Source organism: Electrona antarctica (assembly GCF_951216825.1).
Source record: "Electrona antarctica genome assembly, chromosome: 11".
Lineage (NCBI taxonomy): Eukaryota > Metazoa > Chordata > Actinopteri > Myctophiformes > Myctophidae > Electrona > Electrona antarctica.
The window spans coordinates 4,862,363-4,881,434 of NC_136792.1; the positions used below are offsets into that span (position 1 = coordinate 4,862,363).

Consider the following 19,072-nt stretch of genomic DNA (forward strand, 5'->3'; position numbering starts at 1 on the left):
ACTAGTTGACTAGTTGATAAGAAAAAATATATATATACTGTATTTTTTTTTCTCCCCGATTTTGTAGGCCTCAAGATCATGTAGATTATAGTTATAGTCACCAATGTACACAGTTTTTAAATGTACAAATATGTATTTCCAAAAAAAGAAAAAAAGTTTGTTCTTTTTTACATAATAGTAGTTAAACAACTAGTCGACTAGTAAACTAGGCAACTAGTAAAAATGACTAGAAGTGAATGCCCTAACACACACACACACACACACACAAACGACAATTAAAATACAATGGACATTTATTGTGTGTTAAGACAGCACTTCAGTTAGCTCCGTTATCATCTTCAAACATCCACAAAAGTGCACTTCATATGGCATTACTAATACAATTCAGGGTGGGCAATAATTATAAATATATGTATTTTACAAACAAACAATGCATGAAGGAGAGAGACAGCAGAGTGGGGATATGTTAGACAGATTCCACATATCAGTGCTTTGAGGCATAGATATATATAAAGTCTAGATGGCTCAAGGCGGAGTTTCTGTCGTCGTTCACCTGGCAGCCATCTTACTTCGGGGCTACAGTACAGTATGTTCAATGGCAGCTCAAACAGAAACAGTCATAACTCGCTCAAATCTTGACGGATTTACAAACGGGTTGGTTTATTACAAACGTTGTCAACGTGGCTATGATTCAGGTCGCTTATCTGCTTAATTTAATTTTTTATATATGAACGTCATATAAAAGCATATAAGTATGCGGACGTCTCTGACGTTTATAACAAACCAAACCGTTTGAAAATCGGTTGAAAATTGAGCAAGTTATGGTCATTTAAGAGTACATGCCCCATAGACACAATGTTATGTGGCCCGAGGTAAGATGGCCGCCACGTAACGACGTCGCTCTCCATTGGCCAACAGCGCGGGTGAGCTATCTAGAGTTTATATATATATCAGTGCTTTGAGGCAGAACCCTCGTGTCTCCATATTATTATTTTTTGTATTGTTTTTGTAAATGAATGCCCTACTACTTCATCGCAAAAGTAGTGAAAATGGACCGAGCTACTAGCTCTGTCCCCTCCCTGGAGTCTCAGCAGGACAACGGCCTGCAGAGAGTAATGTTTATCTAACAACTGAATGTTGTTGTTTAATTAGTGTTGCCATTTGTCGTCGTCTGCGGTGTATAAATAAGGAAGTATGTAGTGTACAGTACAGGGTGTTCAAAGTGACAATCCGTTGAGGTCAGAGGTCACTCCACAGAACAGCCCGTCGGCTCTTGTCAACGCTGACGACAAATTCTCCTGAGAGAGACCAAGAGAGAGAACTAATAGACGAACTGAGAGAGAGAGAGAGAGAGAGAGAGAGAGAGAGAGACAGAGAGAGAGACAGAGAGAGAGAGAGAGAGAGACAGAGAGAGAGAGAGAGAGAGAGACAGAGAGAGAGAGAGAGAGAGAGAGACAGAGAGAGAGAGAGAGAGAGAGAGAGAGAGAGAGACAGAGAGAGAGAGAGGAGAGAGAGAGAGAGAGAGAGAGAGACAGGCAGATAAAGACAGGGTGGCAGAGAGACAGAGAGAGAGAGAGAGAGAGACAGAGAGAGAGGGAGACAGAGAGAGAGAGAGAGAGACAGGCAGATAAAGACAGGGTGACAGAGAGAAAATGTATCATCTGTTGAGGTTGTGACTTGATGCTTTTATTTGGCATCCGAAAGAAAAAAACGTGCAGAAATGCATTTGTTGCAGATTTTTCAATGGCTAAAGTCTGCTAAGGTCTGCAATAGCTAAGGTCTGGCTCAAACAAGTGCTCTGATTTGCCTGTGAATTGTGAGGTAAGACTCTACAAATCCCATTTGCCAGCAGATGTCACTGTTGAGGCCTATTTGCCTGTGTTCATTGCAGCTCAAAAGGATTCAGAACACAGAAAACCAAAAAAACACCGACCGAACCACCTGACATGAAAATATTTGAGAACCACTGGTTCAAACAGCATTTAGGAAACAAGCCCAAATAAGAAATTATACTTTAGAAACAAGCCCAAAAAAACCGAAACCCACAATTACCAATATTTAACAAGCAACTTACAGAAAAACAAGCCAAAGGTCGCTTATAATAAGCAGACCTGGCAACACTGTTAATGACATAGATAGATCAATGCACTTCAATGTAGTGTATCAACTATTAAAGTTTGACTAGTAATGTATATCTTGCCAGCAGGTGTCTGGTATGAGATTTGCACTCATAAATAAAACATGTGGGCTCTGGATGATTGACAGGTTGGATCATTACCTGTGTTTGTCTGGGAGGTGGGCCTCCAGGTGGATCATTACCTGTGTGTGTCTGGGAGGTGGGCCTCCAGGTGGATCATTACCTGTGTGTGTCTGGGAGGTGGGCCTCCAGGTGGATCATTACCTGTGTTTGTCTGGGAGGTGGGCCTCCAGGTGGATCATTACCTGTGTTTGTCTGGGAGGTGGGCCTCCAGGTGGATCATTACCTGTGTTTGTCTGGGAGGTGGGCCTCCAGGTGGATCATTACCTGTGTTTGTCTGGGAGGTGGGCCTCCAGGTGGATCATTACCTGTGTTTGTCTGGGAGGTGGGCCTCCAGGTGGATCATTACCTGTGTTTGTCTGGGAGGTGGGCCTCCAGGTGGATCATTACCTGTGTGTGTCTGGGAGGTGGGCCTCCAGGTGGATCATTACCTGTGTTTGTCTAGGAGGTGGGCCTCCAGGTGGATCATTACCTGTGTTTGTCTGGGAGGTGGGCCTCCAGGTGGATCATTACCTGTGTGTGTCTGGGAGGTGGGCCTCCAGGTGGATCATTACCTGTGTTTGTCTGGGAGGTGGGCCTCCAGGTGGATCATTACCTGTGTTTGTCTGGGAGGTGGGCCTCCAGGTGGATCATTACCTGTGTGTGTCTGGGAGGTGGGCCTCCAGGTGGATCATTACCTGTGTGTGTCTGGGAGGTGGGCCTCCAGGTGTTTGTCTGGGAGGTGGGCCTCCAGGTGGATCATTACCTGTGTTTGTCTGGGAGGTGGGCCTCCAGGTGGATCATTACCTGTGTTTGTCTGGGAGGTGGGCCTCCAGGTGGATCATTACCTGTGTTTGTCTGGGAGGTGGGCCTCCAGGTGGATCATTACCTGTGTTTGTCTGGGAGGTGGGCCTCCAGGTGGATCATTACCTGTGTTTGTCTGGGAGGTGGGCCTCCAGGTGGATCATTACCTGTGTGTGTCTGGGAGGTGGGCCTCCAGGTGGATCATTACCTGTGTGTGTCTGGGAGGTGGGCCTCCAGGTGGATCATTACCTGTGTTTGTCTGGGAGGTGGGCCTCCAGGTGGATCATTACCTGTGTGTGTCTGGGAGGTGGGCCTCCAGGTGGATCATTACCTGTGTGTGTCTGGGAGGTGGGCCTCCAGGTGGATCATTACCTGTGTGTGTCTGGGAGGTGGGCCTCCAGGTGGATCATTACCTGTGTTTGTCTGGGAGGTGGGCCTCCAGGTGGATCATTACCTGTGTTTGTCTGGGAGGTGGGCCTCCAGGTGGATCATTACCTGTGTTTGTCTGGGAGGTGGGCCTCCAGGTGGATCATTACCTGTGTTTGTCTGGGAGGTGGGCCTCCAGGTGGATCATTACCTGTGTGTGTCTGGGAGGTGGGCCTCCAGGTGGATCATTACCTGTGTGTGTCTGGGAGGTGGGTGGGCCTCCAGGTGGATCATTACCTGTGTTTGTCTGGGAGGTGGGCCTCCAGGTGGATCATTACCTGTGTGTGTCTGGGAGGTGGGCCTCCAGGTGGATCATTACCTGTGTTTGTCTGGGAGGTGGGCCTCCAGGTGGATCATTACCTGTGTGTGTCTGGGAGGTGGGCCTCCAGGTGGATCATTACCTGTGTGTGTCTGGGAGGTGGGCCTCCAGGTGGATCATTACCTGTGTTTGTCTGGGAGGTGGGCCTCCAGGTGGATCATTACCTGTGTTTGTCTGGGAGGTGGGTGGGCCTCCAGGTGGATCATTACCTGTGTGTGTCTGGGAGGTGGGCCTCCAGGTGGATCATTACCTGTGTGTGTCTGGGAGGTGGGCCTCCAGGTGGATCATTACCTGTGTTTGTCTGGGAGGTGGGCCTCCAGGTGGATCATTACCTGTGTGTGTCTGGGAGGTGGGCCTCCAGGTGGATCATTACCTGTGTTTGTCTGGGAGGTGGGCCTCCAGGTTGCCGCTGGTGACATTCCAAATATAAACAGCTCCATCAGCAGAACCAGCCGCGACATAGCACCCATCAGGACTGCATAACAGTAAGACTAGTATTAGGATATCATACAGCAATATTTAATATTCAAATATAGTGTTAATACAAGCGGAGGCGTTTGGGTACAAACATTTCCCAAGTTTCAGTGGAACTGTTCCTGTCTAACCCGGCATTTTGGGCGGGAACCCCTTTTTGGTGTTTTAACTAAGCATTATGTAATACTTTAGCTATTGAAAAATAGCAGATCTACAAGCTCATGGCGCGCCACCGAGTGGCGCGCTATGAACTTGTAGGTCTGCTACTTTTGAAAAATCATAAAAAGTGCGTGCGTGCGTATTCTGTTGAGTGTTTATTATTCCAATCTCACTTTACGGAGCCAGCACAGGTTCTATTGACAGTACAATATAAAACCAAGTATAATGCTGCTCTCTGTTACAGAGGCAGCATTGTATATGACTAAATAGTCCACAAGGGAAATCACCTGACTCTGGGAGATTTCTCCTGTGGACCGTTTAGTATGTGGGTGATCCAGAAGGAAGGTAAATGACATGTGATTGGAGTGTTTGGGATTATAGCATTGCAGAAATACACTCGTGGAATACTTTAATTAACTTGGAAATGGAGATCCATAAAACACCAACATTGAAGGGGAGACATTTAGAAGTTATCGCACTGATGTGGAAAGGGAAAACAGCTCTTGTTCCATTACACCGGGGCTCCACCGGGCGCGTCAGCGTCGCGTCTCCGTCACCGTCAGGGAATGTTCCCTTTTTAATCAATGAAGGGTGGCTCCACTGCCCGCGTTACGTGACTGCATTAAAATTGCCCTGGTTCGTTTTTTGACGCACGCGACGGAGACGCAACGCGTCCGGTGGTGCCCCGGCGTTAGGATTTTAACGATTCCGGTTCCTTTGTAATCCTATTGGAATTGTATAGCAGACGTTCAGTCCACATACCAGCTCTGAACAGCGTGATAAAACCTGGTTCCGGTTCCGGTTCCAAAATGTGATGGAACGGATTCTGGTTCCCCAATGGCCGCTTTTCCACCAAAATGAATGTGGTTCTTCTAGATTTGGTTCCGCTCTAGATTCTTGGAACCTTGGTGCTTTTACGGAACCGGCGGCCATTTTTTGGTTCCACTTCTAAACCAACTTTTAGGGTTCTGAACGGATTCATTTCCAGTGTAAACACTCGGAACTGGTTCAATATTAGGAGGGGAAAAAGAACCGAACCAGTTCAACCTCGGTGGAAAAGAAGCCAATGTTGGACCCATAGTTCCTTCGGTTCTGGATCCCTAACCCTAACCCTGTTAATCCCTAACCATTGTTCTGGATCCCTAACCCTGTTAATCCCTAACCATTGACCCAGTTCCTTCGGTTCTGGATCCCTAACCCTGTTAATCCCTAACCATTGTTCCTACACTGACTCCATTAGTGGAAACATTTTAATTAATTGTTTAATTTCATGCACTGACCTGAAAATAGCTTTGGTGCTGTCACTTCCACATTTAAACCCATCAGCCCTGAGAGACAGAAAGAGAGACAGAGAGACAGAGAGACAGAAAGAGAGACAGAGAGACAGAGAAATATAGAGTTGGGACAGAAATGTTAGTATAATAATGGTAATAATAATAATGGTAATAATGGTAAAAAAAAAAAGCATTGCTTATTTCGGACCCTGGTCTTGGAATGACCTACAGACCACCAGACACAAACTGGACCCTGGTCTTGGAATGACCTACAGACCAGACTCAAACTGGACCCTGGTCTTGGAATGACCTACAGACCAGACTCAAACTGGCTGCTGTGATTCCCCTAGTGAGCTTCAAAAGGATTGCCATGGGCAGCATTGGGCACACTTCCCATACACTGCTCCTGCTTTGACGTATAGCAAATGTCTGCTTGCTTTTTAGTCTACTAGCAATTTCCGTTGCTTAGTTTTTATTTATTAGTCCTAATTATTGGTCGCGTTACTAAACGTTCCTGTTCTCCCTTTGAGCTTCTTCGGTAGTGGGTTCTGTATTTATGAGCATTGTATGTCTGTCCTGTTTTTTTGTTACTGGCAGAGCTGTGTCACTTATTTTGAGCTGTGTCACATGTTATGACGTCATATGCTGGCTCCAAACACGCGCATCGTAGCACCTGACTGAAAACATGACTTGCACGCTCTGCTTGCGCAAGTAACTAGAACTGCACTCTGTCGAGTGCCTACTTGCTTGTTGCACACTAGTAGACCATAAATGGCCTACTAGTGCGCAAGCAGAGCGCGCAAGTACTGTCGACCGCTACAAACTGTCAAATCTCAGCTTCTCTGTGAAAGAACGTTTGAAATATTGAATTATTAGGTTTAGCTATTTGCTACGTACCTAGTTTTTGGAGGTAAACAAGTAGTATTGTTAAGTATGGTAAGAGACGGCTTTCGATGGTGACGTATATGTCGATTAGTGTCGGGTGGATTAAAGGAAATTCCCATAGACAATGATTGGAGAACTTTACGTCTGAGCAAATCGACATGTTACGTCATGATGACGTACGATGATAAGAGCGCCCCTCACTTCACACGGGTGTGATTATTATTATTATTATTATTATTATTATTATACGCTCAATTACATACCTAACAGCTTACTTTGACAAAACAAAGTGCGAGATGACTTACATGACTAAAGTTTAGAAGAAACATAAGAACAAGTCAACTTTCCATTGAGGAATTCCATGTACGTTTTAGGAGGAAGCTTCACTCCTATTGGACGACAGACAGACAGGCAGGCAGGGGCGTGTACCTGAAACTCTATTGGACGACAGACAGACAGGCAGGCAGGGGCGTGTACCTGAAACTCAGCGTCCCATTGGTCCTGAGGTCCAGCAGCTGGAGGCTGTCGTCACGGCAACAGGAGAGCAGCTGCCTCTGATAGGGGCAGATGTCCAGTGATGTCACCTTCTCCTGAACACACACCTCCTGAGTACAACTACACATCCTGCACACACGCACACACACGCACACACACACACACACACACACACACACACACACACACACGCACGCACGCACGCACACACACACACACACACACACACACACACACACACACACACACACACACACACACACACACACACACACACACACACACACACACACACACACACACACACACACACACACACACACACACACACACACACACACGCGCGCGCGCGCACACACACACACACACGCACACGCACACGCACACGCACACACACGCACACACAATTGTTTTATGGTCGACATTCTCTAACCCATTTTGACCTGAGATCAGATTCTAAATGTCTTCTACATCCTGACAGTTTTCTGAAAAAGCTATGTTTCTATATCAGTGGTTCTTCGATTTTTCAAAAATAGCAGACCTACAAGCTCGTAGCGCGCCACTCGGTGGCGCGCTACGAGCTTGTAGGTCTGATATTTTTCAATAGCTAAAGCATAACATAATGCTAACACCAAAAGGGGTTCCCGCCCAGAATGGGATAATTGTGCATTTCTTTTTCATTCTCCCTTTGAAATGAAACTAGGAACTGTCGTCTGTGTTTCTGTCTACTGTCTCTCATCTGTTTCTCTCTCCACATTAAGGGTGTATGACTTGTTGCTAGGCAACAGGGCAAGACGGGGAGTTGTCGTTATGGAGGCTGAAGGGTGTGTGTGTGGGTGCGGCGGGGGGGAGTGTGAATTAATATGTGCACGTGTGTATATTTGAGTGTACTGTATACGTGTGTGTGTGTGTGTGTGTGTGTGTGTACTAGGGCATTCACTTCTAGTCATTTTTACTAGTTGACTAGTTGCCTAGTTTACTAGTCGAATAGTCGACTAGTTGTTTAACCACCTATTATGTAAAAATATATATATATATATTGGAAATAAATATTTGGACATTTAAAAACTGTGTACATTGGTGACTATAACTATAATCTACCTGATCTTGAGGCCTACAAAATCGGGAAGAAAATACTTTTTTTCCCCTTATCAACTACAGTAGTACCAACAAGGTTGACTAGTGGATTTACTAGTTGCTTAATGTTGATTGACTAGTTGCTTAACCCATTGGGTTAGCAGATCTACAAGCTCATAGTGTGCCACCGAGTGGCGCGCTACGAGCTTGTAGGTCTGCTATTTTTGACATTTTCTGACATTTATAGAATCTGATCTCAGGTCAAAATGGGTTAATGCCCTAGTATATATGTGTGTGTGTGTGTGTGTGTGTGTGTGTGTGTGTGTGTGTGTGTGTGTGTGTGTGTGTGTGTGTGTGTGTGTGTGTGTGTGTGTGTGTGTGTGTACCTGCTGTCCCACATCCTGATCTTGCCGTCGTAGTGTCCACTGATCAGACTGTTGACTGAACACACCACATCGCTGCAGTACGACAACACCTCCACCGTGTGCACACCTGGACCACAAGCAGCAACACACAACTGTTAAAAAGGTTTCATGATTCATTTTCATACATTTATATTTTTCGTTATTCTTTAAGGTTTTATGACCTCCCATTTTATTTTTATTTTATTACACCCCAAAAACGCGAACTTTGAACATTCAGTGGATTTTCTGTGGTCTGGAGTTTTCTCTGGGGTTTGGAAGCCTTTTGAGCTCCATGCTGCATCCATGCTGGCAGCATGGATGCAGCATCAGTCAGTCAGTTCTTACATGCTGCTCTGTGCAGATCCCAGATCAGTCAGTCAGTTCTTACATGCTGCTCTGTGCAGATCCCAGGTCAGTCAGTCAGTTCTTACATGCTGCTCTGTGCAGATCCCAGGTCAGTCAGTCAGTTCTTACATGCTGCTCTGTGCAGATCCCAGGTCAGTCAGTCAGTTCTTACATGCTGCTCTGTGCAGATCCCAGGTCTTGAGTGTGCGGTCTGCGCTGGCCGTTACAACCTGATGAACACCTGGCCTGAACCTGACCGATGTCACCTTACGATTGTGACCTGTCAGACACACCTACACGCACGCAAACACGCACGCACACACACACACGCACATGCACACACACACACACACACACACACACACACACACACACACACACACACACAATATAATATTATGTATTCTTCCTTCTCCATAAATAAAGTGCCTTGTTTTTTTTTAATGCAATGTTTTTGTCTCTAACCTTCTAACTTTTTTTTGTTTTGTTCTAACTTTCATTAGAGTAAACTTGATTTTTCCCTTGAACCCCCACTGTGTTCGGGAACCACTGCTTCAACCCATTCTGGGCGGGAACCCCTTTTGGTGTTAGCATTATGTTATACTTTAGCTATTTTTGAAAAATCGAAGAACGACTGACATAGAAACATAGCCTTTTCCAGGCCCAGACGCCAGGCCCAGGAAATGATTCCCAATGCATTTTTCCCATAGACATTTCAAAAAGTATTTATTTAAAGGCGGTTACGCCACGGACAAAGCCAACTCGAGTCGTGACAACTCATGACAATAAACACAATATTTTGGACCAAACAAACAATTACAAAGAAGAAAAACAACAAAAAAAGTGTTGTAACCTGCCGTTTTTTTCTACTTTCTAATTCTTTGTTTGGCCCAAAACATTGTGTTTGTTGTCATGATTTGTCACGACAAGAGTTGTCTTTGTCCGCGGCGTAAACGTCGTTAAATAAATACTTTCTGAAAAGTCTATGAGGAAAATGAACGGAGAATAATTTCCTGGGCCCTGGTAGGGGGCGGGACTGGGCTCTGGTAGGGGGCGGGACTGGGCCCTGGTAGGGGGCGGGACTGGGCCCTGGTAGGGGGCGGGACTGGGCCCTGGTAGGGGGCGGGACTGGGCCCTGGTAGGGGGCGGGACTGCAACACTCTATTAGAACCTTCTCTTCTGGCAGTAGAACAGTATATGGTCTCTGTCGGGTGCAAACCTCATACTGTAGGTGCAACACTGTTACTTTTCAGGATTCTAATGAATAAATAGCAAAATAAATGTGCTACTTTTGTGCAATGCTGTAGTATCAAGTAGATGTACGAGCTCAAAGCTCAATGCTGTAGTATCAAGTAGATGTACGAGCTCAAAGCTCAATGCTGTAGTATCAAGTAGATGTACGAGCTCAAAGCTCAAAGCTCAATGCTGTAGTATCAAGTAGATTTACGAGCTCAAAGCTCAATGCTGTAGTATCAAGTAGATGTACGAGCTCAAAGCTCAATGCTGTAGTATCAAGTAGATTTACGAGCTCAAAGCTCAAAGCTCAATGCTGTAGTATCAAGTAGATTTACGAGCTCAAAGCTCAATGCTGTAGTATCAAGTAGATTTACGAGCTCAAAGCTCAATGCTGTAGTATCAAGTAGATGTACGAGCTCAAAGCTCAAAGCTCAATGCTGTAGTATCAAGTAGATTTACGAGCTCAAAGCTCAATGCTGTAGTATCAAGTAGATGTACGAGCTCAATGCTCAATGCTGTAGTATCAAGTAGATGTACGAGCTCAATGCTCAATGCTCAATGCTGTAGTATCAAGTAGATTTACGAGCTCAAAGCTCAATGCTGTAGTATCAAGTAGATTTACGAGGCTCAAAGCGCGGTTTGAGCCTCGTAAATCGTCTACTTTTGATGCTTCCGTTAGACGCTGTAGTATAGTAGTGTGGCATTAATTTTCGGAAAACTTAAAATATATCGTTGCTCGACAGCAACGATATCGTGGCTGATTGTGTTTACTTGTCAGATATCCCAGCATGCACTGCAGCATGGCTGGGGATTATGGGAAGAACTGACAGTATAGTTACCTTGGGATGGGAATCGTTGAGACACCACAGAAGAGCCGACTTATCATAGGATCCAGCTATGACCTTAGTGCCCTGGAGAACACACACACACACACACAGTTAGTATCTTATCATAGGATCCAGCTATGACCTTAGTGCCCTGGAGAACACACACACACACACACACACACACACACACACACACACACACACACACACACACACACACACACACACACACACACACACACACACACACACACACACACACACACACACACACACACACACACACACACACACACACACACACACACAGTTAGTATCCGTCTCCAGTAAAGTCATAATTGTAGAGGATGAGTTTCATTTTGTTTTCTATTGTCCACTATATCATGATTTAAGAAACTTTTTATTTGAAAAAATTCAGGATAAGAACCCAGATCTGTTTTGGAGTGTTTTATGTTAAATTGGTTGTTCAGTAATGAAGTTTTTGTTTTTGGAAAATTCATAGAGAAGGCATGGCAGTTACGTTGGAGAACGATGTATCCAGGAGTAACTGTCTATTTGTGTATATGTATCATTATATATGTACAATTTTGTGAGTGTCTTGTAAGCCTGTGTGGGCTGGGCATCTTATGATGTAGGACACTTTAATAAAAACTCTATCTATGTAGTGAGTGAGTGAGTGAGGGAGTGAGTGAGTGAGTGAGTGAGTGGGTGGGTGGGTGAGTGAGGGAGGGAGGGAGGGGGTGGGTGGGTGGGTGAGTGAGTGAGTGAGTGGGTCAGTGAGTGAGTGAGTGAGTGGGTCAGTGAGTGAGTGAGTGAGTGAGTGAGTGAGTGAGTGAGTGAGTGAGTGAGTGAGTGAGTGAGTGAGTCAGTGAGTGAGTGAGTGAGTGAGTGAGTGAGTGAGTGAGTGAGTGAGTTTGCTTCATAATAATATTGGTCTGTCACATTTTTACATTAGGAAATGTATGAAAAAAACGTGTAAATGCTAATGTTAAATGACACCACTAACTAGGGTGAGTGAGTGAGTGAGGGAGGGAGGGAGGGGGTGGGTGGGTGAGTGAGTGAGTGAGTGAGTGAGTGAGTGAGTGAGTGAGTGAGTGGGCCAGTGAGTGAGTGAGTGAGTGGGTCAGTGAGTGAGTGAGTGAGTGAGTGAGTGAGTGAGTGAGTGAGTGAGTGATTGAGTCAGTGAGTGAGTGAGTGAGTGAGTGAGTGAGTGAGTAGTGAGTGAGTGAGTGAGTGGGTCAGTGAGTGAGTGAGTGAGTGAGTGAGTGAGTGAGTGAGTGAGTGAGTGAGTGATTGAGTCAGTGAGTCAGTGAGTGAGTGAGTGAGTGAGTGAGTGAGTGAGTGAGTGATTGAGTCAGTGAGTGAGTGAGTGAGTGAGTGAGTGAGTGAGTGAGTGAGTGAGTGAGTGAGTGAGTGAGTGAGTGAGTGAGTAGTGAGTGAGTGAGTGAGTGAGTGAGTGAGTGAGTGAGTGAGTGAGTGAGTGAGTGAGTACTACCAAATGGTTAAACTCTATACTGGTGATTCCCTCAGTGTTGCCATCTAGTGTTGCTCTGTGCTTCAGTGAGCCTGAAAAACAAACGCACGCAGCCTTGTATTAGATAACCTTGCATTAATACCATTATTAACAGATAACACAATGAGCGATGTGAGCTTGCAAGATCTGCTATTGTCGGCAAAGAGGTTTGATGTACAAGGAAAAAAAGAGCAGACCAAGTACCGAACCAAAAGGTCACGTTTACAAAAGCATTGAGGGTTTATGTCGTTAAACATGAGTCAACACAATAGGTATACTTACAGACGAGAAAAAGGAAAATGAAAAAACAGCGGCAGCGTACGTATGTCCCGTATTTCCATCTCCACTTGTATTTTTCGGACAGATGTTTTTACAGGCCAGTTGTGAAAGAAGCCAGTCTTTTGTGCACAACTAACACCTATAATCACTATCCATACATTTGAATGAATAAGGCCCCTGGTTTCTCCTTTCAGCCACTGAACGTCACACAACACTGTGATGTTTCTATGCGTACCTGAGTGGACGTCCCAGAGTTTAATGACGTTTCAATGCGTACCTGAGTGGACGTCCCAGAGTTTAATGACGTTTCTATGCGTACCTGAGTGGACGTCCCAGAGTTTAATGAGGCAGTCTGTTCCTCCTACCTGAGTGGACGTCCCTGAGTTTAATAAGGCAGTCTGTTCCTCACTGTGACGTTTCTATGCGTACCTGAGTGGACGTCCCAGAGTTTAATGAGGCAGTCTGTTCCTCCTACCTGAGTGGACGTCCCAGAGTTTAATGAGGCAGTCTGTTCCTCCCGTCGCCAACACGTTGTTGATGGAGCTAAACCTCACAGCATTAATGCCTTGCTCATGAGCATCCTAGAGAGAGAGAGAGAGAGAGAGAGAGAGTGTTTGAGGGCTGTGTGTGTGTGTGTGTGTGTGTGTGTGTGTGTGTGTGTGTGTAGGGTTTTACCAGAACGTGTAGGGCTCTAGTAGGGACCCTGGCTGCTAGACAGAACCCTATTGGACAGCAATTCTCTTCCTCCTGATTGGACACCTTCCTCTTCCTGCTGCAAGCACGCACACACACACACACACACACACACACACGCAGGCAGGCAGGCAGGCAGGCAGGCAGGCAGGCACGCACGCACACAAATTCATCAAAATTAATGACAAAAAATGTTTTGTCGACTACCGTTTTTCACTGACGAAAAGGGAGGGACTAAAATATCCAGTACAACTAAAAGAGTAATGTTATGTTTGGTTGGGCTCGGGTGTCGCGACGCACTATGAGCTTGTATATCGGTGTGTAAAATCAGCCCACAATATTTATCTCAAATTAATTATCTGTGAAACAGAGTCAAATTAAATGAAATTTCTACAATTCCAAGTGCTTGTCATGGGTGGTCATATATGATTATTTTGGGTCACCGCCTGAAAAGTTGAGAACCACTGGGCCAGATAAGAATCATTCAGAACTCACTCAAACAGCTCCTTGAGAGAGGTCAGGAGACGTGATGGCGGTGCAGATGACGATCTGGGAAAGAAAAACCTTTATTATTAAGTTATTATTATTGTTATTCATTTAACATTTAACCGCCCACCCCTTTTTCCCCTCACTGTATATGTTTCTTTTCCCTTTTTACCTCCCTTATGATGAATTCCTGTTCTGTTCTTTGACTATATAGAAGTGTCTATTTGTACATCTCTAAATGTTTTGATGAATTGAACAAGGTGGACCCTCTTGTAAACAAGTGTAATGCTTAATTGGGTCGTCCACTCACAGTTAATAGTCTTTGTATTGAGTTTGTGCTTGAAATGTACTGTAATTCTGCAAACTGTTAATAAATATTTCAATCAATCAATCAATCAATCAATCAAAGTCACATCATCAAACACACCTGATTGGATGGCAGGTATCCGCTAAAATCATATATTGGGACAATACAGTACAGTTCTGGTTAACAGCTTGACAACTGAATCGGTGCTCAGCAGCACAGGTACCTGAATAGACGAGGTTTCTCCGAGGAAGGAGAACTGGGAGCGCTCACAGAACTACAGCTTCCGGAACTAAAGCTTCCGGAACTACAACAGCAGAATAAGAAGAAAGGAGAACTACATTACCCATCATGCAACAGGGTAAATAAGATATCAAGTAAAAAAAATCTCTAACACAAAATAACAGATCCATGTGTAGTAAGTAGTCTAGTGGAGAATGTGTAGCAGTCTAGTGGAGAATGTGTAGTAGGCTAGTGGAGAATGTGTAGGAGTCTAGTGGAGAATGTGTAGCAGTCTAGTGGAGAATGTGTAGCAGTCTAGTGGAGAATGTGTAGTAGTCTAGTGGAGAATGTGTAGCAGTCTAGTGGAGAATGTGTAGCAGTCTAGTGGAGAATGTGTAGTAGTCTAGTGGAGAATGTGTAGCAGTCTAGTGGAGAATGTGTAGCAGTCTAGTGGAGAATGTGTAGTAGTCTAGTGGAGAATGTGTAGTAGTCTAGTGGAGAATGTGTAGTAGTCTAGTGGAGAATGTGTAGTAGTCTAGTGGAGAATGTGTAGTAGTCTAGTGGAGAATGTGTAGTAGTCTAGTGGAGAATGTGTAGTAGTCTAGTGGAGAATGTGTAGTAGTCTAGTGGAGAATGTGTAGCAGTCTAGTGGAGAATGTGTAGCAGTCTAGTGGAGAATGTGTAGCAGTCTAGTGGAGAATGTGTAGCAGTCTAGTGGAGAATGTGTAGTAGTCTAGTGGAGAATGTGTAGCAGTCTAGTGGAGAATGTGTAGCAGTCTAGTGGAGAATGTGTAGCAGTCTAGTGGAGAATGTGTAGTAGTCTAGTGGAGAATGTGTAGCAGTCTAGTGGAGAATGTGTAGCAGTCTAGTGGAGAATGTGTAGTAGTCTAGTGGAGAATGTGTAGTAGTCTAGTGGAGAATGTGTAGTAGTCTAGTGGAGAATGTGTAGTAGTCTAGTGGAGAATGTGTAGTAGTCTAGTGGAGAATGTGTAGTAGTCTAGTGGAGAATAGTAGTCTAGTGGAGAATGTGTAGCAGTCTAGTGGAGAATGTGTAGTAGTCTAGTGGAGAATGTGTAGCAGTCTAGTGGAGAATGTGTAGCAGTCTAGTGGAGAATGTGTAGCAGTCTAGTGGAGAATGTGTAGCAGTCTAGTGGAGAATGTGTAGCAGTCTAGTGGAGAATGTGTAGCAGTCTAGTGGAGAATGTGTAGCAGTCTAGTGGAGAATGTGTAGCAGTCTAGTGGAGAATGTGTAGCAGTCTAGTGGAGAATGTGTAGTAGTCTAGTGGAGAATGTGTAGCAGTCTAGTGGAGAATTTGTAGCAGTCTAGTGGAGAATGTGTAGTAGTCTAGTGGAGAATGTGTAGCAGTCTAGTGGAGAATGTGTAGTAGTCTAGTGGAGAATGTGTAGTAGTCTAGTGGAGAATGTGTAGCAGTCTAGTGGAGAATGTGTAGCAGTCTAGTGGAGAATGTGTAGTAGTCTAGTGGAGAATGTGTAGTAGTCTAGTGGAGAATGTGTAGTAGTCTAGTGGAGAATGTGTAGCAGTCTAGTGGAGAATGTGTAGCAGTCTAGTGGAGAATGTGTAGTAGTCTAGTGGAGAATGTGTAGTAGTCTAGTGGAGAATGTGTAGTAGTCTAGTGGAGAATGTGTAGCAGTCTAGTGGAGAATGTGTAGCAGTCTAGTGGAGAATGTGTAGCAGTCTAGTGGAGAATGTGTAGTAGTCTAGTGGAGAATGTGTAGTAGTCTAGTGGAGAATGTGTAGTAGTCTAGTGGAGAATGTGTAGTAGTCTAGTGGAGAATGTGTAGTAGTCTAGTGGAGAATGTGTAGCAGTCTAGTGGAGAATGTGTAGTAGTCTAGTGGAGAATGTGTAGTAGTCTAGTGGAGAATGTGTAGCAGTCTAGTGGAGAATGTGTAGTAGTCTAGTGGAGAATGTGTAGTAGTCTAGTGGAGAATGTGTAGTAGTCTAGTGGAGAATGTGTAGTAGTCTAGTGGAGAATGTGTAGCAGTCTAGTGGAGAATGTGTAGCAGTCTAGTGGAGAATGTGTAGCAGTCTAGTGGAGAATGTGTAGCAGTCTAGTGGAGAATGTGTAGCAGTCTAGTGGAGAATGTGTAGCAGTCTAGTGGAGAATGTGTAGTAGTCTAGTGGAGAATGTGTAGCAGTCTAGTGGAGAATGTGTAGCAGTCTAGTGGAGAATGTGTAGCAGTCTAGTGGAGAATGTGTAGCAGTCTAGTGGAGAATGTGTAGTAGTCTAGTGGAGAATGTGTAGTAGTCTAGTGGAGAATGTGTAGTAGTCTAGTGGAGAATGTGTAGTAGTCTAGTGGAGAATGTGTAGCAGTCTAGTGGAGAATGTGTAGCAGTCTAGTGGAGAATGTGTAGCAGTCTAGTGGAGAATGTGTAGCAGTCTAGTGGAGAATGTGTAGCAGTCTAGTGGAGAATGTGTAGCAGTCTAGTGGAGAATGTGTAGTAGTCTAGTGGAGAATGTGTAGCAGTCTAGTGAAGAATGTGTAGCAGTCTAGTGGAGAATGTGTAGCAGTCTAGTGGAGAATGTGTAGCAGTCTAGTGGAGAATGTGTAGCAGTCTAGTGGAGAATGTGTAGCAGTCTAGTGGAGAATGTGTAGTAGTCTAGTGGAGAATGTGTAGCAGTCTAGTGAAGAATGTGTAGCAGTCTAGTGGAGAATGTGTAGCAGTCTAGTGGAGAATGTGTAGCAGTCTAGTGGAGAATGTGTAGCAGTCTAGTGGAGAATGTGTAGCAGTCTAGTGGAGAATGTGTAGTAGTCTAGTGGAGAATGAAGAAGGGAGAACTACATTACCCATCATGCAACAGGGTAAATAAGTACATTCTTACATTTCCAGGGTGATGTGGTTGCTGGCAGCTTTCTCCAGGTCTCTCTGGAGTCTCACGTCTCGCATTCTGACAAACAAGACACATTTACTTTCATTAGTTTTGTGTTACGGTTACCAGAATAATAACAATAAAAAATAAATCAGTACAGTGAGGGGCACTCTTATCATCATACATCATCTCATTCTGGCCAATCACAATTTGCGTCCTCACTTTTCTGCCCTCACTTTTATCTTCAATATGCGTACTTTGCTCAGCCAATCAAATCATCGCTATGAAAGGCTTTCAAAGGGCACCTACGGACAGAGCCGGATTAACCTCCAGGAGGGCCCCTGGGCCGGGACGAGGGCCCCTGGGCCGGGACGAGGGCCCCTGGGCCGGGGTTTTTGGGGGGCCTCATAGTGCGCAAGTGCGTGAACTTTTCATGTTTTTTTGTGTTTTTATCATCTTTTCGACCTAAATTTAACAAAATCAACAGCCAATGAAGGGCCCCAGGAGCCCTTTTCAGGGCCTCAAACCCAGTACCATGCGGTTCAATTTCCCCAAAGGGCCCCCGAGAGCCAAGGGCCCAATGGTCAATGTGGCCCTGCCTACGGACGGCTGCAATTCTAAACTGGCATCCACCCCACCCCCCATTTTTTTTTTGTATGTTTTTTTGTGGCTTTCGCCTTTATTTTATATTTTTTTATGGAGGGACAGACAGTAGGCTGACAGGAAATGGGGAGAGAGATGTGGGGAAGACATGCAGTAAAGGCTGTCGGGATCGGGAGTCGAACCCGCGGCACACTGCCAGACTGGATTACCAGCCAAGGTGCCTGGACCATTGAGCCATGGCCCAGGCCCCCACCCCCCATTTTTTGATTCAGCTGTAGTGTAGGTTCTTGTCCTAACACAAACATTAAATGCCATTGACAATGAATGGAGAATTTACGTCATATGATGTACGATGATAAGAGGGCAATTATTGATGGCTAGCGCCCCTCAATAACAGCAATGTCATAATAATGTATCGTTGTTATTACTGCTATTATCATCCACAAATGCACAATCTGTAGTTCTGTGAAATGGTGGTAGACTCCCACACTCTGGCCTACTTACTGAACAGGTTATACTTGTGTTTGAGGTGGTTGTATAGAGCGTCGCAGTCGCGCCCCAGACAAGGGCCCAGGAAAGAATTCCCTTGTTCATTTTCCCCAATAGACTTTTCAAAAAGTATTTATTTAAAGACGTTTACGCCGCGGACAAAGCCAACTCTTGTTGTGACAAATCATGACAATAAACACAATGTTTTGGGCAGATCAAATAATTAGTAATTACTAACTAAGACGACGGGCTGCTTTCAGTTCATATTTTTTAAGATTATAGCATGTGCAGTGGTTAGCAATTAGCAAATTATTAATATGTGCAGAGTCATCTTCCAATATAACAAAAACGCTGCGGACAAAGCCAACTCTTGTTGTGACAAAACATGACTATAAACACAACGTTTGTGGTGTGTGGTAGTGTTTGTACTGGTTGTAGCGGTTGAGGCGTGCGGCTGCCTGCTCTTTGCTGGCGATCAGCTCCTCCAACACGTCGTGGCCGACGTCCTGCTGTCGGCGGTAGGCCTGGTCCAGCTCGCGGTGTCTCTCCAGCAGGAGGTCGTAGGTCATCTTCAGAGCCTGGTTGTCCTCCTGGACCTCACACACCTGGACCTGTAGAGAGCCACGCTCACGCTCCAAGGAGGACACACAGCTCTGGTAGACGGACAGACTGGAGATAAGACACACAGGG

The 19,072-nt window shown here is 45.1% G+C and overlaps 1 protein-coding gene across 3 annotated transcripts in view; it reads right to left on the reverse strand.

Moving 5' to 3' along the window:
• Positions 1 to 225: 225 nt before the first annotated feature.
• The window catches only part of atg16l2 (ATG16 autophagy related 16-like 2), a 30,053-nt gene continuing 11,206 nt past the window's right edge, over positions 226 to 19,072 (reverse strand). The window contains exons 5-18 of one of the 3 annotated variants that reach the window (XM_079513929.1): positions 18,812 to 19,051; positions 17,303 to 17,368; positions 14,463 to 14,543; positions 13,942 to 13,995; positions 13,429 to 13,522; positions 13,229 to 13,334; positions 12,457 to 12,527; positions 10,974 to 11,045; positions 9,071 to 9,191; positions 8,536 to 8,641; positions 7,055 to 7,201; positions 5,699 to 5,746; positions 4,159 to 4,260; positions 226 to 1,333 (exon numbers count right to left, since the gene is read on the reverse strand). In XM_079513929.1, coding sequence (XP_079370055.1) covers positions 1,240 to 1,333; positions 4,159 to 4,260; positions 5,699 to 5,746; positions 7,055 to 7,201; positions 8,536 to 8,641; positions 9,071 to 9,191; positions 10,974 to 11,045; positions 12,457 to 12,527; positions 13,229 to 13,334; positions 13,429 to 13,522; positions 13,942 to 13,995; positions 14,463 to 14,543; positions 17,303 to 17,368; positions 18,812 to 19,051 — 1,402 coding nt within the window. In that variant the 3' untranslated portion in view covers positions 226 to 1,239. Of the gene's footprint in view, positions 1,334 to 4,158; positions 4,261 to 5,698; positions 5,747 to 7,054; positions 7,202 to 8,535; positions 8,642 to 9,070; positions 9,192 to 10,973; positions 11,046 to 12,456; positions 12,528 to 13,228; positions 13,335 to 13,428; positions 13,526 to 13,941; positions 13,996 to 14,462; positions 14,544 to 17,302; positions 17,369 to 18,811; positions 19,052 to 19,072 lie in introns of all 3 variants that reach the window. The other 2 variants (XM_079513930.1, XM_079513928.1) reach the window with 2 other exon arrangements.